The sequence below is a fragment of the Aotus nancymaae genome, unplaced genomic scaffold (assembly GCF_030222135.1).
Source record: "Aotus nancymaae isolate 86718 unplaced genomic scaffold, 86718_ANA_hifiasm-v0.15.2.pri h1tg000033l, whole genome shotgun sequence".
NCBI classification, from domain to species: Eukaryota; Metazoa; Chordata; class Mammalia; order Primates; family Aotidae; genus Aotus; species Aotus nancymaae.
The window spans coordinates 51,824,359-51,850,297 of record NW_026988447.1 but is presented as its reverse complement, the minus strand read 5'-3'; the positions used below and the strand labels follow the sequence as shown (position 1 = coordinate 51,850,297).

General features: G+C 35.2%; 1 protein-coding gene across 23 annotated transcripts in view; it reads right to left on the bottom strand.

Annotated features, from left to right (window-relative positions):
- Window positions 1–25,939, bottom strand: part of CAMK2D (calcium/calmodulin dependent protein kinase II delta) — a 317,145-nt gene that overhangs the window by 209,951 nt on the left and 81,255 nt on the right. For all 23 annotated transcript variants that reach the window (XM_012473885.3, XM_012473894.3, XM_012473893.3 and 20 more), the window contains exon 3: window positions 8,884–8,943. In XM_012473885.3, coding sequence (XP_012329308.1) covers window positions 8,884–8,943 — 60 coding nt within the window. The remainder of the gene's footprint in view (window positions 1–8,883; window positions 8,944–25,939) is intronic.

Below are 25,939 nucleotides of genomic sequence, written 5' to 3'. Positions count from 1 at the left end.
AAAAATATTTACAAAGAAATCAGTAACAAATGTACTTGAATTCAAATTCACTAATGGAAAAGATATAAAGTATTACCTTCAATATGCAACTTTTATATCCATATTTTATCTTCTTAGTAAAATAAATATTTACTTAAAAAGATGATAAATTTAACTTTCTGTCAAGAATTATAAAGAATATATCACAGGCACAATATTGTATAAACAAAGAAAAGAAAGCTAAAAGGGATAATTAGAATTTTTGAAAATATTTATTTGAAAGGAAAAATATAGCCCTGTGCTGGTTCTCACATTTATTAAAAAAAAATAATCAATTCTGCAGACAGTAATATATTCTAAGAAGTAATTTGGTCTTCTCACGAAACAATCATGATAAAGAACTGAGATTTAATCAAATAAGGTAAATATAAGATAATTAGCTTTTTACTACTAAATAGTATTAAAATACTTTTTATCTGTTGGACAGCCACTAGCAAAAGTAGTTAACAAGAAAAATTACTTACTTTTTATTTGATTACAAATTATTGTAATTATTAGGCAGAACCATCAATAAAGGGGAGAGGTCACAGAAAAAAATCTGCAAGTGTCGCTTTCTTAGAATGTTGCTCAATTTCTGATACCACTAAGAAAGACCTTTAACTGTCTTTCATAAAACTATTAACTTTGTTTTCTCAGCAGATCAATTAACATTTACTCTGCATTAACTCTATTCTCCTTTCCTATGTGATTTTTCCTTCAAAGGGTTCAAAAACTGGAATGTTGTAGCAATAAACACAAAAGGCAATTTCCTCATTTAGAAATAAATACTGGGCCTATTTAAGAGGAATATTTAGTAAGCTTAACCTGTACAATGTGATTGTATCGGTTCCTTACAGAACCTGAAGAACCTAGAAGACAACCGCATGCAGAGAGAGATACAAAGGAAAAATCTGTGGTTAAAATCATCTGTTAAAAGACAAAAGAACAAACAAAAAATGACAGTTAATTTTATTTCACAAAAATTTGAGGAATAGTATTTGAGCCAAAAAATTTCTTGCAAAGACCAGGGAGATCTAAGATTGTGGTTAAAATATTACTTTTACAGGATGACATCATACCTTCAAGGTCAGTAAAAATAAGAAACGCTACGTGCTAAATGAAGTAATATACAGGTTGTGTGTTTTTTCATCTCTTTTTAGATCTGAGTATGACCTTGGACATATTACTTTACTATTAAAATCTTCAATTTGTAGAATCTAGGTTGATCTTAGGTAATTCCTAAGAGCCTTCCAGTTTTAATTTTTTTTTTTTTTTTGATGTTGCCCAGGCTGGAGTGTAGTGGTGTGATCTCCACTCACTGCAACCTCCACCTCCTGGTTCAAGTAGTTCTCCTGCCTCAGCCTCCCAAGTAGATGGGAGTGCAGGCACCTGCCAGCAGGCCTAGCTAATTTTTTGTATTTTAAGTAGAGACTGGGTTTCACTATGTTGGCCAGGCTGGTCTTGAACTACTGACCTTGTGACTGCTCACCTCGGCCTCCCAAAGTGCTAGGATTAGAGGCATGAACCACTGCATCTGGCCCAGTTTTAAATTTTAGAAAAAAAAATTTATATAGATCCTAAATACCATTATTACTCATAGAAATGGGAAATCTGCTTTTATAGAAAGTAAAGGTGGCTGGACGCAGTGGCTCATGCCTGTAATCCCAGAATTTTGGGAGGCCAAGGCAGCGGATCATGAGATCAGGAGATGGAGATCATCTTGGCCAACATGGTGAAACCCCATCTCTACTAAAAATACAAAAAAATTAGATGGGCATGGTGGCACATGCCTGTAGTCCCAGCTACTCAGGAGGCTGAGGAAGGAGAATTGTTTGAATCCAGGAGGCAGAGGTTGCAGTGAGCTGAGATCACACCACTGCACTCCAGCCTGGCAACACGGCAAGACTGTCTCAAAAAATAAAAAAAAGAGAGTAAAGGCTCTTATATATTCTTTAATCTTCACCTATCAGCATATGAAATTTTATGTACTGTTATATATGTCAAACAATCAAATCTCTTTAAGCAGAGCATCTTTCTGAAACATAACTGGTTCTCTACCAGGGCTAATATATATGGTACGTAGCTATAACTTATGCTCTCTAAAATATAAAAGGCTTTCTCCTCCTGTATTAGTATTGAACTTTTTTTTAGTAATGTTTACCTTATATGAGAGGAGGAATTGATTTGAACCAAAAACAACCTCAAAACTCTCCTCAAAAGGGAACAAAAACACTGGTTTTTCAACCTTGCTGCTTCAAGTTAGGTTCCCTAAACATCACCATCGCATTACAGAGGCAATCAACAATTTAGGTCTGGCAATATCATTAAAGGACTGTGATTTGGACAAATCATATACATTTGGAAAATTTTAGTTTTCCCAAATATTAAAACAGAAAATTAGAGTTTATGCTAGATAATGTATAAGATCTGCTATTGCAATACAATGATTCTCTGAGTATGTGTAATACATATAATATATACTATATATAACATATATATCATATACAATGTATATGATACTTAAAAGTTTCTGAAATATATTCCCCATTGTTGAATATACACATCTCAGAAACATATTACTACATGCTGAGAAATGAATTAATTAGTTACTACTTGGTAAGTAGTACTCCATAATAATCTACTCAACTGTTTATTTAGATTAATCATCTTACAAAGTATATTAACTCCTCACCAAAATAAGAGGTATTATCTAATTCTCTCTACTGATTCTTGGAAGGAAATAAAAGGCAAATATTTTCTCTGCTTTACAAAGAGAGGAACTAGAACTTAGTGAGTGGATGGGATTGTGTAGCAGATCACAGAGCAGGCCAGTGTCAGAGGGAGAATAAACTGTGGCCCAATGACTCTATAGAGCTTTCCATTAATACTATGTCTCTCATTTTCTGTTACACCTTATAATATGTGAGTGAGTGTGTTTATGTGTTTTGGGGTAGTGGGTAGGAAAGCCAGTGGAGAGGAGGTAATCATTAAGCTATGATGTGATTTCAGAAAGGTTAATTCATTCACTGCATTAGGGGTTCCAGGGTATCACTAAAGACTAGATTCAAAAGGTTACATACATAGCTTTTCCATTTGTTCTCTAGCTACTGAAGTTCATTAAGCCATATTATAATGGTAAATGCTTACCTTATAAAGATGGTGTTAATCTACAAATATAAATGTTGCTTCAAACGTTCAAAAAAATTATCTTGCTCTTTCTAAAGTCTACACAATGTGTAAATAAAAGTCTTTAGGGAATGGAATAACCCAGCAACAGAATTCATCATCCTATCAACTGCAAAGTTGTCTCAAATATTGATCTTTTCCTAAATAAAGGCCTATACATGAATATCTTCTCACCTGGGACATTAAATAACTCAGATCAAAGTTTTCAATATTTTTTTCTTTTCATTCCCTGGCCCAGTTGTTTTGGACTCCTATAGTTGAATTAAATGAATGTGTTTTTTGAAACCTGTTTTACTACTTTCTCTTTATGGTTATTTGTTATTTGGGCTTCACCATAGGTTTCAATAAATCCCTCAAATCAAAGACCAAGAATAAAAAGTTTAAATATCAAATAATTTTGAGAATTTGGCTATTATCTCAAATATTTTATTTCAATACCAGAAAGGCATTTTTCTCTTACTTGTTAGATACCATATTGACATATAGCTCAGAATTTCTGGCTTACAAAAAATTTGTTAATACCTCAAAGAAAAATAAGCTCGCTTTATTAAAATAAAAGGTGAACAGAGTGATCAAACATTAACTAACCTAAGCACAAAGTAAGATGTTCTCCCCAAATTGCTTCAACATCTTATTGTCACCTATAATCTTTCCAGTTTGAGGTTCAAACAAAAATTGCCTGGCTAGAGCACAGCAAAGAAGGAGCTTCTTTAAAAATGGGCTGTCCTCTCAAATTCGTTGAGCCAGAAGATGCACAGTACTTTCCTGGATCATGTGGACCATGCCAAAGAGAGAACCAGCCTGGAGCTGTTTAAATTCTTACCCAAAAGGATGTAGTTGAGGGGTACCAGACTGATAAGACTAGATTCTGACATCCTGACTGAACACTATTATCCCTGATTGTGCTCATGTGACTAGAAAACCATTTTACACACAGCAGACACAGCAAAACAGATTATGATACACCCTTGTTTAAAATCTTACTATTGCTTTCCCATTGCATGTATAATGAAACCCGAACTCCCTAATCTGGTTAAAGAAACCCTACATGGTTAAACACTTACCTACCCTGCTCAGTCACTCTCTTTCCCCCATGGCAGTCCATCTACTGGTTGCCCCTTTTCCTCTAGCCAAGAAAGCTCTCTGTGTCTGAAACTCTTTCTCTCTTTTTTATGGTGGCTTCTACATGCCATTTAGATATCAGTTTAAATGTGACCTCCATAGATACATCTTGCCTGACAAGCCACTCTAAAGCAGTGACCAAGATGCTCTCCCTAAGGAAACATTAGGCAAATTCCTCTTTTCAACTAGACTTCATCCTTGGATGTCCCTAACCTTCCTAAGCCAGTCTAAATGAAGAATCCTACTAAGCGATTTCACACTTTTGATATCTGATCAAGGTCTTCATCTTCCACCCTTAATGTTTAAGTCCTTGGCCTGCCTTTAACAAGAATCTTGTTAGTCCAGTTCAGCAAGAATCTCCCTATCCTTGACTTCTCCTCTTAAAATTCTTCCATCCATTGACCCCCTCACTCTTCTCCTTGACTATAAACCTCCAGCTGTTGTTGCTGTGTTTGGAATGAAGTTCAGTTCTTTCCCCAATTATAATAGTACAAAATAAAATCTGTATCACCTTTAACTGGTGTCTGGCTCTGTTTGTTGTTGATAGTAACCACCTAGTTCCCTGGTATCAAATTACCCTATTTTAATTCTCTGCATAGAATTAATCTTATGACATTATTATGGTGCTTTATTTGTTTATACACTAGGATGCAAGGCTCTGGGAAAAGAGGGACATTGTCTCTCTTGATCACTGTTTCATGTGATCAAGATGTGCAGATAGCCTAGAACAAAGCTTGGCAATGGCTATACACTCAAGAAATTTTGTTGGGTGAGACCATTTTCATGGTAGATCTAAAGGAGTATGAAAATGCACACAAGAGAATCCTGAAAATTAGCAAATATATAAGATAATAAATCAAATATTAAAAGTCAATCCCTCAGGTCTCTTCTTTATATAATGTTGTATTTTCCAAATTTTCCACTATTACTTTTAAATCAGAAAAACACAAAAAATAACACAGAAAAAAAGTGGTTTAATGAATCACCATTTTTAGTTCGTTTCAAATGTGTTTCTTAGGGAGAAACCTTTTACTTGCTGCAAGTTTTCAAGATTATTGATTCTGTGCCAAGAAAAAGACATATACAAATATAAAAATGAAACAAGCACATTCTCACAGGGGAAAAATTGTCAAAAATAGTTATTTCCTTCCTTACAGTTCTAAAACCTAGCAGATCTTAAAACCAAGCCAATAATAAAATAGAGAAAAGGGTGAAGAGGATAAGAGTCTGATATTACTTAGATATCACATTACCTGTGTCAGGGAAATCAAGCACAAATGCTGTTTTCCCTGTGTAATCTGATTCACTCATGCATGTGTGCTAGTGATTCACGTGGTGCTGTTAACTAGTGCAATGATCTTGACAGGAACTGCAGTACGCTGCTCACAACCCTGTGGGTCTCTACCCTCCACTGCACTTGCAGATGTTCACTTATGGCATTTGTCTTTAAAACACTTCTCCTTTGTTGGCTGTTGTTTACTATTTTATGACAGTCACTGTTGTTATTGATGTTTTAAAATCGTTCTTTACATGACTAAATATAACACTGTCAGATTACATGGCATGGAGATTCATCAATTAAGGTAAGATAAAATGAAAAAGAACTCATCCCTATTTCTCTCATTAGATAAAAATCTTTGATGGAATCTACTTACTGGTTTTAGAGCCCTTAAGCAGGCCGTTTGTTCTCTCTGCCTACAATGTTTTTTTTTTTTTTTTCACCTTCTCAATGAAATGGTCCTGACCAATTATTTAAAATTGGAATATCTCAACACTCTGTATTTCCCTGCTCTGCTTCCTATTTTTCCTCAACAGTTATCACAATCTAATATCCAATACTTTGTTTACTGTCTGTCTCCCCCCAAAAATGCAAGCTCCGTGAGGCAGGGATTTTCATCTGTTTTGCTCCTACTATACAACTTGTTGACTGAGTGAATGATACAGGTGAATTTACCAGTGTTATAATTTTTGAGATTATGTCTCATCAGTTTAATCCATCTATGATTTATACCCTGAGCAAAAGGAACACTTGAAATCTCTTTTGTGATTAGAAATGGGTCCTAGATTCAAGGACCTAGAGTTGCCACAGTTCCTTTTGTACTCCTAAAATCCAAAAAGATAGAAGAAAATCTCCAGTGAGGTAACCAAGGAGTCATATATGACATTTGGCTGCTATGGATCCCTGAAAAAAGATGTACACTGTGTCAGAATGTGTTGATGATTCTGTCTAGGTCACAAAAGTTTAGAACTTTCCCCAGCATACTTTCTCTTTTTATAAGTTTAGTCTGTATGCAGTATCAAAAAGAAAAGAGTTCTTGTTTTAGTGGCAGTGTTTTGAATGTTTGACTTTGGTCTCCTAGAGGAAATGGAGGAAACTAGTTTCATTATCCACAAAAATTTAGTCTCATAGGAGGACCTGATACAAACAGAACCAAGCCAAAACAAACAAATAACAACTTTCTGCACAGGAATTCCAAGTTCATTAAACAAAGATTTGATTTTCTCTTAAACCTGAGCAAGAAAAGTACTCTTTGAGCTATTGTGGTTCATTGGGTAATTTCTCTTTAGCCAATATTATGGGCAAATGATGTCCTCCCAGAATTCCTATGTTGATATACTAACCCTGGTACTTCAGAATGTGACTGTATTATTTGCATATACAGTGTCTAAAGAGATAATAAGGTGAAAATGAGGTTATCAGTGTGGGCTCTAATCCAATATGACTGGTGTCCTTACAAGAAGAAATGTGGACACAAATATCACACAGAAGGAAGACCATGTGAAAACAGGGAGAAGACAGCTACCTACTTGCTAAGGAAGGAGATCTTAGAAGAAACCAAACCTGACAGCACCTTCATCATGGATTTCTCACTTTCAGAGCTATGAGAAAATAAATTTCTGTTGCTTAAGCCACCCAGTTTGTGGTACTCTGTTATTGGCAGTCTTAGAAAACTAATATAGCCAATCAAAAAATGCCATAAATTTTTGTCAGAGTGAAATGCTTGTAAAGAGGTAGATTTATACTTCAGAGTTGTTTTGTTCTCACTTTAAAACAGAAGGTTCCTTTTAGTCAGCTGCCAGTATGTTAACGCTTCAGATTTACTCCACAGTATCCATTTACTTAAGACCCTAAGACACACCCCCTAAGTGCAGGATACTAAAAATGTCAAAGCAGGAATATAAATTGAATGCTCCTACACACAAAAATAAAACATCTATAAAGTTTTCAGTGAAAGATTTTGCAAATTCTACATCACTGTTACCCCTTTTCTTACTACTTATAGATCAGAAATATTGAGGTTAATAATAAAATTGAGGAAGCTGGGACAGTAACATTTTTCCAAAATAATCAAACCTATTATCACAGAATCTAGTTTACACATATTTTTGGATTTACTTTTTCTTTCCTGTGCGTTTGTTCTTTGTTTCTTATATTTATCACTTTTAAAATTTTTGAAAACATTTGTGCTATTTTATAATTCATGAGGGATGAATACCATAAAGTCATCTTACTATTTCTCGAATCAAATCAATGACTATAACATAAACTTTTTTATTTTTGGAGACAAGGTCTCATTCTGTCACCCAATGTCTGAAGTGCATGACTCACTGCATCCTTAACCTCCTGGGTTAAGCGATCCTTCCACCTCAGCTTCTCTAGTAGCTGGGACCACACATGTACACTACCACGTCCCGCTAATTTTTATAATAGTTTGTAGAGATGTGGTCATGCCATGTTGCCCAGGCTGATCTTGAACTCCTGGATTCCAGTGATTCTCCTGCCTCAGCCCTCCAAAGTGCTGGGATTATAGGCGTGAGCCACTGCGCCTGGCCTAATGTAAACTTTTTACAGGATATGTGGAATGTAATTTAGCTGATTAAAGTAATTATATAAATCCTGTCTTTCCATACTTCAGAAGCAGTAGCTGAGTAATTGTTAAAGATACATAAAAGTACTATTCAAATAAGACCTTATATTATTTTTTAAAGTATTAGTTTATACATAATCACTACCTTTTGAAAAAAATATATATAACTTTTCAAAAACTTGTCATATTTGCTTTACTTTTACCTTCACAACTATTTTCCCAAGTAGGTAAAGGATTATCATTTTCATTTTATACAACTCTAAGTAAAGGACATTGAACTGATTAACATAACGGACTCCAAAATATGTGGTTAAAATAAAGCTAATATCATCAGGGATTACCTAAACTTATTTATTTATTCTTTAATTACACTCAGGTTTTTCTACTGGTTAGTATACAGTCAACTTTCAGCACAACAAGAAACATACACTATTAATTTAGTGTCTTTATTGGTTTCCACAAACTAAGATTAGTTTAATTTTTCCCATTTCTACTTCAACGATTATATCAAAAACAAACAACACACACAGAAAAACTTTGAAGAATCAAAGGTAACCAAGATTGAAAGTTAGGAACCTATTTTATAAAAGTTATAAATATTATAGATTATCAAATTAACATTTTTATTGTGGCATATAAAATAAAATTTTAAATTAACATTTAAAAAACATTAAAAATATGTTCTCACCAATATTAGGGTGCTTCAAAAGACGGCAGATTCTAGCTTCTCTTTCCAGTTTCTGATGATCTGTTTAAAAAAAAAAACAGAATAAGGCAAAAAATAAAACACAATAAAAAGCATAACAAAATCACATAAGGCCTTTGCATTTACTCATCCTTTGATTTCGTTTTGAAACAAGAATAATTCAAATTTAGAATTAAGTGAATAGCACATAGTTCAACATCGAATTTTATTTTTCATTGACTTGATGTTTGACAGAGTGTAGTATAAAATAGTGCTAAATTTGCTCTTGGGGAAAATAGCAGAAATGGCACAAAACAATACTATTATTTCTCATCTTTACATTAAGTACATATTTTAAAACAATTTTTTTACTTTTTTTATTTTTTTGAGATGGAATCTCGCTCTGTTGCCAGGCTGGAGTGCAGTAGTGCAATCTCTGCTCACTGCAACCTCCGCCTCCTGGGTTCAAGCGATTATTCTGCCTCAGCCTCCCGAGTAGCTGGGACCACAGGCACGGGCCACCATGCCTGACTAATTTTTGCATTTTTAGTAGAAATGGGGTTTCACCACATTGGCCAGGATGGTCTTGATCTCCTGACTTCGTGATCCACCCACCTTGGCCTCCCAAAGTGCTGGGATTACAGGCATTAGCCACCGCGCCTGGCCAAGAATGTATTGTTATAACAACTTTAATCCAATATAGACATACCAACTTAGAGCAGAGGATGCATATATGGAAATTGGATTGCTAATAAAGTAAGTGCTAAATCAGGTTATTGTAGTTTATCCCTAATGGAGAAGTGTTCTCAGTTCAGTCATATGTTCTCTCAACCACTCTTCTTACAACTGTTGGTTCAACTTCCTAGGTATATGATACTCTTCCTAATACAAAGATTTCCCAAAATCCCTAATTCCTTGCCTATCTTCACCGTTCTATGTTTCTGTAACCATTTCTTTGAAGAAACATGTGTCTTAATGTGTGCTTTAAGAATTATCTTAATTCTTACACAAGAAGAAACTTGTAAGAATTATTTTAATATTCTTTGATTTTTTGCTAGAGGTATATATACATATAAATATAATCAAAATCATTCACTAACACACAAAATAAATAGTAGAGAGAGACAAAAACATGGTAGAAACACATGTTGCTGATAAGGGTAGCAGTGTAGAGTGGTCATTAGTTGAAAACTTATACACAGAATATCTAATTTAAATCTTACAACAACCCTCTAAGATTGGCAATATTATTATCCCTATTTTAAAATACAAATTCCAGTAGTTTAACACCACTGCCTTGATTAATGCAAAGCCTCCAGCAATTTCATCCTATTTCTTTTGCATTATGATGCAACACATGTCAACACATGTAAAAATGTCAACACTTTTTAAAATAAAACACGAATAATGTTTTAGTTTTAATTTGGAAATAGTTTTGACCTGAAGATCCCCTAAGAGAGTTTCAGGCACTCCCAAGATCTGCAGATACGCTCTTTGAGGACCATTGGTGTATTCTATAATTAACTGTTGTATATAATGTATTTTTTTTTGGTCATTTAAGAAAATATTTTAAACACATACAGTGCTATTAATAGCTCAAAGCATCAAAAAACGGTGTCTTAATAAATCAGCACAGCATTAGATAGGCTCTAATAGTATATCTCCATTATATCTGGATTCCCAAATACAAAGAAAGATACTCTGTGGACCTACCATTATCTAAAACTATACTGACTTCTAATAAATTTAATTTCTTCAAACTCCCTTTTTAACAAGTCTTTATTCTTAAGACAAACTACTTCTAACTTATTTAGAAGTATACAGCAAATACAAAAAGTTAAGGTAGATTTTGAAAATGCCTCTAACAGCAATATCATGAATAAATACTGCAAAGTGTTTCATGTAAAGTATATGAAAGAGGCTGGGCACAGTGGTTCACACCTGTAATCCCAGCACTTTGGAAGGCCAAGGCAGGTGGATTGCTTGCAGCCAGGAGTTTACGACAAGCTTGGCCAACATGGCGAAACCTCATCTCTACTAAAAAAAATATGAAAATTAGCCAGGTGTGGCGGCGGGCACCTGTAATTTCAGCTACTCAGGAGGCTGAGGCAGAAGAATCACTTGAACCCAGGAGATGGAGGTTGCAGTCAGCCAAGAACGCAACACTGCACTCCAACCTGGGCAACAGAGAGAGACTCCGTCTCAAAATAATAATAACAAAGTATATGAAAGACATATGCTTACAGAGATTAGAATTTTGTTATGGAGACAGGGATATGCAAACATATGTGCTAAACTATGTGATTACTATATATATATATATAAAAATATAGTTTTATATATATGGTAATTTATATATATATAAATCATCTGAAAAATAATTATATTAAAATAAAGAATAAAAAGGAAGTAAAAAATCTTTACAGACAGTAAGTTATACAGAGCTTTTGCTATAGAGATAAACATAATTATAGAACTTTATATAGCCTATTGTATGGGCTCATCTGTTGTTTCCCTGTAAAATTCATATGAAGCCATCCTAATCTTCAGATCCCAGAGAATGTGACTGTATTTGGAGATGGAATGTTTAAAGAGGTGACTGAGCTAAAATGAGGTCATTATTGTGGGCTCTAATCTGACTGGTGTCCATATATGAAAAGGGGACTGGTGCACTGACACATGCAGAAGGAAGATCATGTGAAGACACAGGGAGAAGACAGGCATCTACAAGGCAAGGAGAAAAGCCTCAGAAGAAATCAATGCTTCTGACATCTTTATCTTAGACTTCTGAGCCTCCAGAATTGTGAGAAAATAAATTTGTCACAATTGGTTGTTTAAGCCACCTAGTCTGTGGTACTTTGTTGTAGTATCTCTATCAAACTAATAAACCGAATGTATCAATTTTCTATTGTTATGTATCCAACACCACAAACGCAGAAGCTTAAAACAACACACATGTATAAACTCATAGTTTCTGTGGGTCAGGAACCTGGGAATACCTTAACTGGGCTCTTTGCTTTAAGATCTCTCACAAGGCTGCAATCAAGGTGTCAGCCATGGCTGGGGTCTCATCTAAAGTCTTGGCTGAGGAAGGATCTGCTTCCAAGCTTGCATAATTGTTGGCAGTACTCAGTTCTTAGAGGACTTGTTGAGGTGAGTGTCTCAGTTCCTACCTGGCTGTTGGCGGGAGGATGCTCTCAGTTCCTTGCATGTGCCAATATGGCAACATGTTTCATCAAAGCCACTGAAGGAAAGAGTATGGTAAGCAAAAGGGAATGTCACTATCTTATCTAACCTAATCACAGAAGTTATATCCCATCATGGTTTCCATATTCAATTGGTTAGAAAAAAAAGCTAGGCTGGCTCAATTTTAATGTACAAGGGCATGAACACCAGGAGGCAGGATTACTAGGACATCTTAGAATTTCTCTGCCACAGTAGACTTTTTTTTTTTTTGAGATAGAGTTTCACTCTTGTCACCCAGGCTGGAGTACAATGGCGCAATCTCGGCTCACTGCAACCTTCGCCTCCCAGGTTCAAGCAATTCTCCTGCCTCACCCTCCCTAGTAGCTAGGATTACGGCACCTGCCACCATGCCCAGCTAACTTTTGTATTTTTGGTAGAGATGGGGTTTCACCATGTTGGCCAGGCTGGTCTCGAACTCCTGACCTCAGGTGATCCACTTGCCTCTGTCTCCCAAAGTGCTGGGATTATGGGAGTGGGCCACTGCGCCCGGCCCACAGTAGACTTTATAACAACAGTACTGATGGGCTTTCTCTGACAAGTAGCTTCACTTACCTTTTCTTCCATATAATCACATAACTTAGTGATCTATGAATCATAGGCATACTGCATTCTACTGCTGGGACATGTTTTGACATCCCAAACATGATGATATAACTTAATTCTAGTTTCCATTAAAACTAGAAATTAACAATAATGAAAGTGCATATCACCTGGTATGTTTCACATTCAACATCAAGTCCACAACTTTACTTTTAGAGAGAGTAGGTAGGTGAGGAGTGATTAAATACCTATTACAGTACTGCCAAAAAGCACATTTCTGTATCTATCCTGCTAAAGAGATGGATTACTTTTAAAGTCTCCTTTACTTTTAATTCCATCAGAAACAAAAATTACACATCCTACCTTATCATTCCCAGCTCTGACAACTATAATGGTAAGAGGCAGACAGATTATAAAAGGCAAGACTGCCATAATACTGTTTGGCACCATTTGAAGATTTTCTTTTATTATCCACAAGCCCTGAACCTAGTGTGGAACCAGCCTCATTTATCATTTAATATTTATTAAAGTACTTGAACTATAATAGTTTGGCTTTATTATTCCTTTGAAGCTCAAGTCCATACTCTTATTGAATCAAAATATAACTCTTCAGGCTGTAATCTTGTCAGGTCTGATTAGGTACGTACTGTTAGTAATATATGGTTGAAGACCTGCCATATAAACAACGCCTTAAGGAAAATGCATCATCATTTGGTTTTGACATGAAGTCTGTGGGGGAATAATATTATCAACAGAGAGACTTCTGGATTTTAAAACATTTCTCGAGAATTTTGTTGAAGTGTTGTTATAATATTTCTTCCTAACTGAGATACTATTTTAACTTACAAAATATTTTATTTCAAATGAGGTGGAAAATGTGAATTCAGACCAAATGAAGTAAATCCTTGACTCCTGTTCTAAATCAAATTTTAATCTTTATGCAAAAGAATAATTCTGATCACAAATGGAAATTAAAGTGCTAGCCTTGATTCACTTTCACACAGCGATAGAAATAGCACTAAAGCTACATAAAGTAACAATATATCTACTCTGGCAAAATCGGGGAATAAGCTCTGATCAATAAGCAAATTTCAAAAGTACTTATTTATTCCTCCAAATACCCAAGTTTAAACTATTAACCTTGTTGGGGGATTGGAGGGAGATCTAATAGTCATTGCTTTCTTACATGAATGACATATATAAAAGAATTTAATCTTTCTTGACATCACTGAGTCCTCATTATTAACATTAATTATTACTCTGCTGTAATCCAGTGAAATCCTCAGAAGCTACAGAGGTGTGAAAACCCACAGCTACCTGCACCACCTACCAAATGCCAAGGGAGAGGTTTGGGCAAAAGGAGGAGCTGCCTTCTGTCATAATTGGCCAGTTACTACCCCTTTGTGTACACACACACACACACACACACACACACACACACGCAGGCAAACACACACAGAAATATAAACATAAAACCTAAGGAAGGCTTGAGTTTGCCATGACCAAGAAGGTTTAGCTCTTCTAGTCTCCCCTCCCCACAAAGACAATCCCACTCCTAAAATAATCTTTTATCAAAATTACAGAGGAGTTGCTTGTGGGCGCATGAAAAATTGAATGTTTAAAATCCAGCTCTATCTCTAATTTTTACCCTGCTGGCCTTTCAGCTTGTCCACTTAAGCTGCTGAGCTGCTGTGTTCCCTATTCTTATCTCCTTAGTCCTTACCTTTCCTGGCCTTATCCTCCAGTTTGAGATCAATGCCTCAGATCTATTTTTGAGGGCAGGTTAATCCTGCTTCTCTGGCTTCCTTACTACAACCAGCCCAACTCAATTTTTAAAATTTTCACATTTGTTTCATTTCCAAGAAACTACAGTTCTGAGTAAGAGATATTCTACTTGCCCCTCTGGAAGAAACTTGGCTGGCTACTCATTCTCAGAACAGGGAAGATAAAACTAAATTTACCTAAACTATTTGAAGTTTTATACTGTTGCATCTGCTTATTACATTTTTTAAATCTCTTCATGAGTTTTTGCTGTCAGCTCTTAGTGCTGTGAATATCTCCAGTACATAAAACTGTTTCAGGTGCACATAATAGGCATTAAATAAATGTTTGTTGACTGAATAAATAAATAAAGGATGGATGCCCCTTCTTTTTTTCACAGTTGCTGTGAATGAAGAACCAGGGAAAACAAAGGCATAAAAATATAATCATAAATAACCTGGAAGTGAGAACCCAGAGATCCTCTGTTAAAGAAAGATTCACTTTTTAGTGCGTGGATTCTGGAGCACTATAATGTAGCTACTCAGAGGCCTTATTCCTGGATGTTTTGGAATTACGTTCTGGATGCATTTTTCTTGTTAGAGAAATTGTGTCTCACTAAATGAGGTATTCCTCTGGAAAGAATATAGAATCTATCCATTTAAGTAGGTCACATTTAAAAACAGACTGCAAGGTAGAAGGAGGTAAGGAAAGAGCCATTTCACTACAAAACCTGAACAGGATGTATGTGAATTTAAAGCTGTCATATTCATTTAACAAAAAGTTTTAAAAATTCACAATTAAATATTACAAAACTATGCCATGTCGTTATGTCATAAATTTGAATTTTTAACTATTTGACCTAGAATCTTTTTGACATTAGGGATCAGTCACTCCTTATTACTTCTGCTGCCCACTATGCCCTTGAAGAATCAGTAAGATCCTACAACTATATAGGATGATGTTCTTATCATGGCAAAGTAGAATAAGACATAGATGCTGAAAGTTCCTACATCTTAATTTAGAACGAAAGTTTCTATATCTTAATTTAGAAGTGAAACCTTTTTAAAGTCTATTCTGTGCAGGAAGCTCATACAAACATAGATTATGAATTATGATGTGAGTCCAACCTTGATTCTATATGGACTGGAAACCATAGCTTCCCTGTGAAGAAGCTCCACTCGATCATTTGAAAAAAAAATTACGTGAAGAAAGAATCAGGCCTCTACTTCATTTTACCTTCTTTCTGCAGTTTCATCTATGAAGGAAAATGAAATTTTCAACTGACTCCAGAGGAATAAAAACCTATAATGAAGATCCCTAATTTTGTAGAACACTAGACACATTGTAAGACACAAGCCAGAGAAATGGAAAGACCTCTGGCTTCAGACTGGAACGGACAAGAATTGCCATCCTGAGTCTACCACTAACTACCAGCTAGGTGTCCAAGTTACTTGACCTTTTGAAAGCTCCTTCCATAACACAGGCATAGAATATCTGGCACAAGCCTGTATCTGGAACAAAAGAGGTCCTCAAAGAAATTACAGTATCATCATTATTATTGCTAAAGATGTATCCAACTTTAAAATAACTAAGTTCCTAAAAGCTACATTAAAAATTATATTGATTCCATCAAAAATTATTTATTTTACATGTATCCTAACATATTATAAAAATAACTGTATTTCATAAAATCAGATGATTATGCTATCCAGGCCACTGATAACAGAAATAGTGGGAGAACCACTGGTATTTACGTTCAGAAAGAGACAAATTCAATACAGTAAAACACAAACTAAAACTCACAATTATTCAGTTTTATGGTATATGCTAAACATCTCAAAAATAAATAATATAGAAAAAACTCTTATTTGAGTGTAAAATTTGTAAATAAAATTGTACAGTTTTATATACAAACTTACTATATTCTTTTATTCATCCATTTTGCATATCTGAAACATATCTCTTCTGATTAATAGTTTATCATAAGATGGTTTAAGAGGGAGCTACTGTATATTTATTCTCTTTCCAAGGACTGTAAAGGAGTAAATAATAAAATTTGACGGCACCATTCTTGTGTTATCCTACAGAAGAAATTATTTTCCCTCTTCCACTACAATAATGGAGTCCATTCAGAGATACAACATTGTACCTGTTATAAAAATATGCTTTATACAAAGTTATGAAAATATAAAGCAAAATCTACATTTTATAGGGCTCTTGTTCAGTTGCAATTTAGGTGAGGATACAACTTATTGTAGACCTTTTAAAATTATAAACTATAGTGAATCCTAATTTATACAAAATATTTTTATATAAATGTTTATTTAATGTCTGATTATATAGAATATCTATATAGCTATTAAGAAGGAGATGGGCATACTCTGCTAAGACCTAATAAAAGTTTTAACAGAGTCTCTTAGTAAGCCTTATACTACTTCTAGGTGATAGGCTAAGGGGAATTTGAATTGAGCTTTTATCCCTTGGGTGGGGTGGAATGGGAGCACAATTGTGTAGAACAGGGTATGTTGCAGGAGGTATAGTGTTGAATGGAGACTATGGCTGAACTACAGATTTCCTTTGGAAGATCAAGGAAGGAGATGGGCAGGAAGCCTTGATTATACTCCTTGTAGCTCTACCTGACATTAGCTATCTCCTCTCAGTTCTCATAGCTTCTGTGATAGTGTTGCTGTCTTCCACTCACAAGAGTGCCTCTGCCTGCCTGTGTGTCTGTCATTTTGCTAACATAGCTACCTCACTCATTACATGTTCCAAGATATAGCACTTTTCTTATGAAGGTCATCACAGGATTTAGGCAGGAGGAGTAAACCAGGAAGCATAAGAAGAGGAGAGTGGTATGCAGAATAGCCAGACAGCCAGGACATGTCCCTTCAAGAGAAAGAGGATTCAAGCAGTACTCAGTATGTCAGAGTCAAATCCTGTCCAAAGGAGGAAATGAAAACCTTCCAGATGGCATAAGGACACAAGGTATCAGAGTTTACGCAGAACAGATGATCATTTAAATAGTACCATTTAAAACTATTATGTCTGTCAATAGTACCACTTAAAACTATTATGTATCAACTGATTGTTAATATTGTAAAAAAGAAGCCCTTATATAAATCACTAGTTATAAGGATATTAGTTGGTGCATACTAAGAATTAAAGGTTTAAATTTGTCTATATCTTTAACTGTATATCAATAATTTAACTCACATAAAATTATTCAAATTATACTATTATAGAGGACTAATGAGATAAATTTTGTATAATATATTAACTCTACCCTCGGTCGACAATCAAATAGTACTCTTCCTTAGTTGTAATTTTGCTTGTGAGAAATTTGCTGCACAATTCCATTTTCACTTTTAGGCATAATAGAGCTAAGTCACTTGAGACACTTTGTATTAAAATCCTTCAAGCTTTGGCTATCTAGAGATTAGAAGGACCCAGAATGGAAACAAGGCATACTAAAGATAAACACAATCCACCCTTAACCATCTTTTTTAGTGGCCCCACTGATTTTTACAGGCAATTGCATAGTAACAAAAGAGAACATTCACTTCAGGGATTTTGCTTTTCTTTCTTTTGTTTTCTCATTGTGGCATGATAAACATATTTTGCTATCCTCAAGTATTGCTTCCTAAGAACTAAGAACACAAATTTATTCAAAACTGAAAAGTATAAAATATTTATATGGTTTTCCACAGGAAAAATTTCCTTAGGTAATTTAATACTAACACATTAAAAATATAGATGAAAGAATAACTTTGGATAACAGTTTAGAAGAATAAAGGGCATGAAATGTAAAAGAACAAAGTTTTTTTAATGGTTCCTTTAAAGCATCTGGAATATGCAGTTATTCATTTTTCTGTGACTGAGTTCTCCTGAAGAGGTAACTGTGAAGCTAAAACAGCTTAGGCTTCTGGGCCCTTCATAAGCACAGACTCCTGAAAGGACCTTAGCAATGTTTATAGGATCATATGTTTTCATAAAAGTTGCAAAACGGGATATCTTAACAGTAATCAGTTATGGTCATTGTCATTATTTCTTTCCACTCTCCTTTTTCCTTCATCACACTTTCCTTTGTGTTGGCGACACTGGAATGAGCATGGACATTTTTGAGATCTAACAAAGGCGAAGTTGAGCTGCACTGAACATACATTTAGTTTAGGTTTAATAAAACATATTTACCTGGTTTGTAGTCACTTCTATGTTGAGGTATGCTATTGCTAGCCATCCCAACGTAGGGATGTTTTGGGAATACACCCACCTCCCAGTCTGCAATGAGATAACGATGTGATACCCCAGAGGTGGTATCACCATATAAACTAGAATTTCAGATCACCCTGCAAGTGTGCACAGAGGAGGAGGAAAAATGTTTTTACTATTTTTCTGGAATTTGTTATACTTTGTGGTATTTGTCAGCTTTTTAAAATTTATAATTTTTTATAACTATTTCAACCTAAATATATATTCTCTTTTGAGTTTAATATTTTATTTGTAATCTTTTCTTTTCATTAAGAAGAATCTCCCAGATGGCATACATTGAGGTGCTACTAAGCCTGAATGCATGTTCCTTGTTATGCTTATGAAAAAAAGTAGAAGATGAGAACGTATCGTTTAAATTCTAAACATAAAAAAGACTTGCACATTAAAATACCTCAGATAATTTATAAAATTAACATTCTTCTTTAAGTGAATAGAAATTCATTTATGCTGCTAAAACAAGTCATTAAAATCCCATATATATCTTATATTGCATTAGTCATGAGTGACCCACCATAGTAAAATAATCACTAAGTTGAAGGTCAAGGTAAAGAAATTAGCCTCCAGTACAGACTCTGCCAGGAATGGCAAAAAAGCAAACCTTATACACGTGTAAAGTTATATTTATTCCTTTCTATCCTATGAAGATACTATAAATTTTAGATACTGTATCTTTATTTTTAAGGGAAAAAGTTCTTATATCAGACATACTACTTAACACGTTTGTAATTAATATTTTATTAAGCAAACACAAGGGAACTGATAGCAGTTTGGAAGATGAAGTAACATGTTATGGTCTAAGTACTTGCAAACTAATAATTAAACTAGTAATTATAAGAATATCCTTTGAATGGAAGAAAGAAAATAAAGCTATTATTTATTGAACTACACTCCCCAAGTTAAAAAATTTAAGACAGTTAAAGTCTTCTCTCTACATATTTTAATTCCATATTCCTTGTTTACCACATTTGTTTTTATTTCCTATACATGCACCCACACAAATATACACATAAATGAGGTTTAATGCAGTCACCTAAATGAGAAAATACTACTGAGTCAAGATATTAAAATGAAACTGTCCCATGAACCTCAAAAATATGTACAACTATGACATCAATTAAAAAATACAAAAAGATGAAATTTTCTCAGTTTTAGCTGAAACCTTGAAGGCGAAAAGCAAAATAATTCTCAGATACAGGTGCCAAATCAGAACTTGCCGAGGGTTCATTTGAAGCCGTTCTGTCATCATGAGCCCACTGTTCGCTTTTGACTCTCCAAGAGAAGGTAATGAGACCCCCAGAGAGGACTACTCTGGATAGAGTGGTCAGAACATTCTGAACCACCTCCTACCTCACATCACAAAAGAGCTTACTCAAGGGTACCAAATTGGAAGGGAAGGAGTATCTCTGAAAGAAGTATTTAAAAAAGTACATCTCCTGGAGTTAGAGAAAAATAACTACAACCTATTTTTAAATCTGACTTTAAAAGCATGAAATTGTAGCTGGCTAGCTGTCCTGGAATTGCAAAGCCTGGAGGACTCTGTTGTGATCAGGCTATGCTTCCACCAATGGCAAGAAAAAGATGCACCTTTCCCATGGACAGGATACAGACCGACAGGAGGAATGATCTCACAAGGGACAATGCCCAAAAGGACCACCTGGCAAGGCAATGTAATCCCCAAAGAGGGGTATAATGCCAGAAACCCAGGAGCTGCGAAGACAGCTAAAAACAGTCAGCCAGGGGCAGCATGACTATCATCAGGGGAACTATCCCCAGAGGTTCCTAAAAGGAATTATCCAAAGAGGAAGTCAGCAATCATGCCTCTAACAGAGGGTAGCAGTGCAGGTTGGAACTGCACCAGTGACTCAGACTTGCCCAGTTCCGTACAGCTCTTCTCTAAAGGGCCCTAAGGACAGCCAGTGAATGGAAGAGGAAGTCAGGTGACAAAGAGTATCAGTGCCACACACTTCCTGGACCAAAGAGGCTGTCAAGCCTGAAACAGGCCAACCTGAGGAAAGATGTCTTTAATGATTACTTTTAGAATCCTGAAATGAGACTGTTCTTGTGACTAAAAGGCATTGCAAAGCTCTGAGATCTAACTAAGACGTCATAAATGGCTGAAACGAATATATTCAGTGGGTTTCAGGAAGCTGAAGAGGAATAAAGTAGTTCCCACTTGCATCCCACTAAAGCTAGATGGTTAGAATTCTGATTACAGTATTTTAATAAAACAGTTATAAATTATAAATATTTAACAAATACATAACCATCTAGTGTCTGAATTTACTGAATATCATTGCCTTTACAACACTTCCCTCTGCTTTCACAGTTCCATGTCCAATTCCCTTTGGAAGTAGAGCTAGGAAAAACAGTCTAGGTAGTTTATACTAGAGGGGTTGTTAAATATGCTTGCATACTTTATAATTACCTCAAATTTGTCTAGATAACCTATATTTCAGGAGTGTGTCATCTTATTGATTCTGATATTGAAATTACGATACATCTGAAATGCAGAATAAAATTCCCCATACTGAACAGAGTGATATTCTTAATTCATCATCATTCTAAATGTCATCTTTCATCATTCATTGGGAAGGAACATTTACCTTTCACCTAGAATGCTCTGTCTCAAGTAAGTACTGCATCATTTAGAACATGCATTTGGCATTGCCATGGCATTACAAGTGGGTCAGGTCTAAAGCTAGAGCTTACTGCAACCCTGCCTGGCTTGATGCCCACAGTTTACAAGGAAGCATATTAAATACCACTTAAATTGGCTGTGGTTCCTTTCAGATTCTGAAAGAGGAAGATTCCTCTATGTGACAAACTTTAAAACTGGCAGACAAAAACCTGTCCAGGCTAGACAGTTAATTTCCTCTCCCATGTGAAATTAACAGACCTACTGCCCACCTGCTAAATGTCTGTCTGCAGAGTGATAGCGAAAACAATTTCTGACTTGTGTTAATCCACAGATATTCTCAGAGCTTAAAGAAGGCTTCCTAACAGATGGAAAGGGGGCAAGGGAAGTCCCAGGTACTTGGCGGGTTTTTTGTATCACAGTTAACAGAAATCAATGGCTACCTCCCCCGAGAGAATAAACAACAGAGGCACTAAGGAGGGACTTCTACTATTTGCGCCTTAAAACTTGAGACTCTAGGAATTCTGCCAAGTGACCTGGAAATAAGGGACTGTGACCAAAAGCCTCTGAAGAGAGCATCAGGTATTAGCTTCTTGCAGCAGAATCAAACATAGTGCTAATATCCACGCATTCATATTCCATCTTTGACAACTCACCTATTTTCTACAGAATCAATCTTTTTCTTTTCATATAGCCTAATTCCTGACTTTTTCCCTACCCTTGTTTTACCTTTTCCTCTCACCTTAATATTGTTTTTAAAAATCTTATTGTAAAAAATGATAGATTCCCACTGAAAAACAGATATATTTCAGCTTAAATAAATTAATTTGATGTAAAACTACTCCATTACCTAGATATACAACTATTTACATTTTGATGAGTGTCTTGCCAGTCTTTTCCTATGCATATATATAGCATATTGCTCTTGTCTTTAAAATCATAACTTACATATTTTCATAAGCTGATTAAATCCCTTAGCCAATTATTGGTACAGCGAGATTGCTTGCTGGCCAGATAAACAAATGAAAAGCAATAAAAGTTCACAAACTTGAATGGAGGTGTAGATAGAGGAAGATCCCTTCCAGACAAGATGTATCCCCATCATATCAGAGAATGCCCATCAGTGCAATTTCTGTCAAAAGGATCTAACTCATTGGATTCTCAAAAAGTTGGCATAAATAGTAAAGTTCCTATGGAATCAGAGGAAAAGTAATCATTCTGATTAAAAAGTTCACCTCTGAAAGAAAATAAACATGTGACTACTATGTAATTAAAGTAGATGCAAAGGTAATTGTAGTCAGGGAGGTAAAATTCCATGTAAAGTTTATAAAATTTATACACTTGCATAACATTAAAAACAATAACACCGTCCATCTAAAAGAGCTTCACTATTTCCTTCATTCATAATTTATTACTATGCTTTATTCATCAACAGCTACCACTTGTCTTTGGGTAAGCCAAGATATGTACAGCTTCTACCCAAGTGATTATGACACAGTTCCTATCATCTTGGAATATGCAAGCCAGGTGAAAAGACTCTTTTAGTTCAGATTTTGATATATCTGTATAATGGCCAAAATATAACAAACAATTGGGAAAATATAACATTGAAAATCTAGAAACTTTATCTCTATCATACAAACCATTCAAATCTTATGAAATGTTTATTAGGCACACTAAGTGGTTCTCTCTCCCCACCACCATTCAATCTTCCTTATGTATTAAAGACTTGGCATCTATCCAGTTTTCTACTTCACTGAAAGTCTGCCAACATTCTGGGCTATTTCAACAGACACAAGAATAACTGGTCCAACACTCAGCTTCTCAGTTCCTTGACCTCCCTGTCTCCAGTAGTCTTCATTTCCACTTGATTTCAGTCATCACTCTTGCAGTCATTCCTTGAAACTTGATCATCCTCCTCCAGAATCAGGCAATTAAAAATTGCAGGTGCTGACCATAAACTGCTCATTTTCTAGATTGTTCAGTGTCTCCTAGAGTGACTTTTTTTTTTTCAAACTATCAGGAATACCAGTCCACTGACTCCTCCACTATTCTCAATCCATAAGTCTCTTTATTTACTTTGCTCCACACAACTCTATGCACTCTTTGACTCAGTCATACTGGACTTCTCTGAGTTTTTCAAATGTGCCATTGAAGAAGTTAAAAATATGCTATTCTGGCATAATGACCATTGTAAATTAAAAGTACTTGAAAAACAGCAGGTACAAGATCATTCTGACCTCCTTTCTGTTTCTTAAAAGCAGGGACTGTGAAACGTGCTCTCCCTATACTAGAAGGAAAGCAACATTCTTATCATCAAGGATGGAAAATTGAGCCAAAGAAAATTCTGTACAGACCTTGCTAAAATAGCTCTTGTCATGAATTTGCATGTCAGTCGGGGGGAAACAGGGGAGGGACAGTGTGGGGTGGGAAGTTGGGGAGAGATAGCATGGGGGAAAATGCCAGATATAGGTGATGGGGAGGAAGGCAGCAAATCACACTGCCATGTGTGTACCTATGCAACAATCTTGCATGTTCTTCACATGTACCTCAAAACTTAAAATGCAATTTAAAAAAAATGAACAAGTGACAATAAATAAATAAATAAATAAATAGCTCTTGTCTCTTAAACCTCTCCACATAATTTAGTTGCTTTTTCACAACTTACTATTCTTTGTCCAATTCAGTCTATAACTGATTCACTCTAATTACTCCTTTGGGTCTTCATTTCTTCATGAAGGCTCCCACTGCTTTGTAAAAGTTACATTAAATAAATTTGTGTGCTTTTCTCCTGTTGTTCTGTCCTATGTTTATTTAATTCTTTGACCCAGACAGAAAGAACCCTAAAGACAAAGAGCTAAAATTCTGCCTTGTTTCCCTATATTATTAGGTTGCCTTCAAAACCTTTGTGCATGCTATCCTGGGTGCTAGAATACTAATCACGCCTGTCTGATTTATATCTATCACTCATTCTTTATATCCTAAAGCAAGTATCTTTCCTTCAAGGAATCCAGTCCCAATATAGTCAAACTCCTTATCATTGGCTCCCGTACATAGCACAAATTCCACCTCTATATTGTACTTGACCCTTTTGTGATTTCTATTTAGTTGAAAGTAACTAAATAGAAATCACAAAATTAAAAAGATTTTTTTAATGCTCAGTTTCTAACAAAATAAGGCCTAAGACATCAGGATCTATGTTGACTTTTTTTTTTTGTTTCACCATTTTTTACCAGCTCCTAAGACAGTACATGGCGCATAGCAAATACTCATAAATATTTATTAAATGCATCCGGAATAAAGAGGAAGAAGGGGTATCAACAGGAAAGTGAACGCAACAGAATGGAGACTATTGATCCAACTTGGCTTACTTCCTTCTTAAAGGAACTTGCTTGTCTTACTTCCTTCAGACATAAGGATAATCTGTTAATCATCTAGAGTCTGCTCTAAGAGTCAGGAGATACAATACTATCTGAATAAGAAGGCCCATGTCAGTACTGGCCCTTAGATAAGAACTGGGTAGATTTTAGAAAATTCAGTGCTTACTGGATTGAAAAAAATGGGATTATTTATTAGGCTATCAGAAATCTCATATATGTGATATATATGATATGATCTGAATGACAGGCATTGAATTAAGGAGATAAATCAATCATGTAAAAATAATCCCATGTATACAGAGGGAAAAAAGTGGCTTTTCATGGTAGCAGAATAGCAGAATACATACAAATCTAAAGGTGATATTGTACTGGTGTTAAGTGGAAAATATGCATAGGATAGCATCAAGTAGCATCCTGATAAAGTTTCAGAGATCAAGCAAAACTCTTTTAAAACAGCTATGCAATAATAGCTACTTGATAAAATAACTGTCATGAAAATAAAAGTTTTTAAAGCTATCGATGGTAACATCTCAAATAACTGGAATATTTAATAATTTGATAGTTCTGGTCAGCTAAAAATCAGTCTGGCTGTGGGTTAAATGAAAAATACCTTTTCTGTAAGAGTTGTCATTAGAAATCTTCATAAGCTAGGTTAACTCAAGCTCCCTTTTTAATAAGAATAGTCCATGAAGAAGCTGCTATTAGAAGACAGACTAAGCCACACAGTAGAAAGAAGCTGAGCAGTAGAGAAAGGTGGATCTGGGAGTTCTTCAGCAGGCTCTAGAGGGACCCTGGGCAATGGACCTAACCTTACTGATATCAGTTTCCTCAGCTGTAAGACATGAAATCATCATGCCCTAGGATCCTTGAAAGACCTCAAAGCCTTTTAGGCATCTATACTCTTCATGACATCAGTGGGCTAGACTAAGACCTTTTCTGTTTCTGTGATTCTATAGTTGGTTCTGTGATTCTTGTTTTTTCAGTTTTAAAATTTTAGTTGACACATATTATAATAATCTGGTCATCAAATGATATTTTGATATACGCATATAACGTATAATTATCAAATCAATGTAATTAGCATATCCAACACCATCACATAAACATTTGTTATTTGTTTATGTTGGGAACAGAAAAAATCCTCTCTTTTAGCTATTTGAAAATATATAACAAATTATTAACTATAGTTACCTTACAGTGTTGTAGAAGACTAGAACTTAAATCTGAC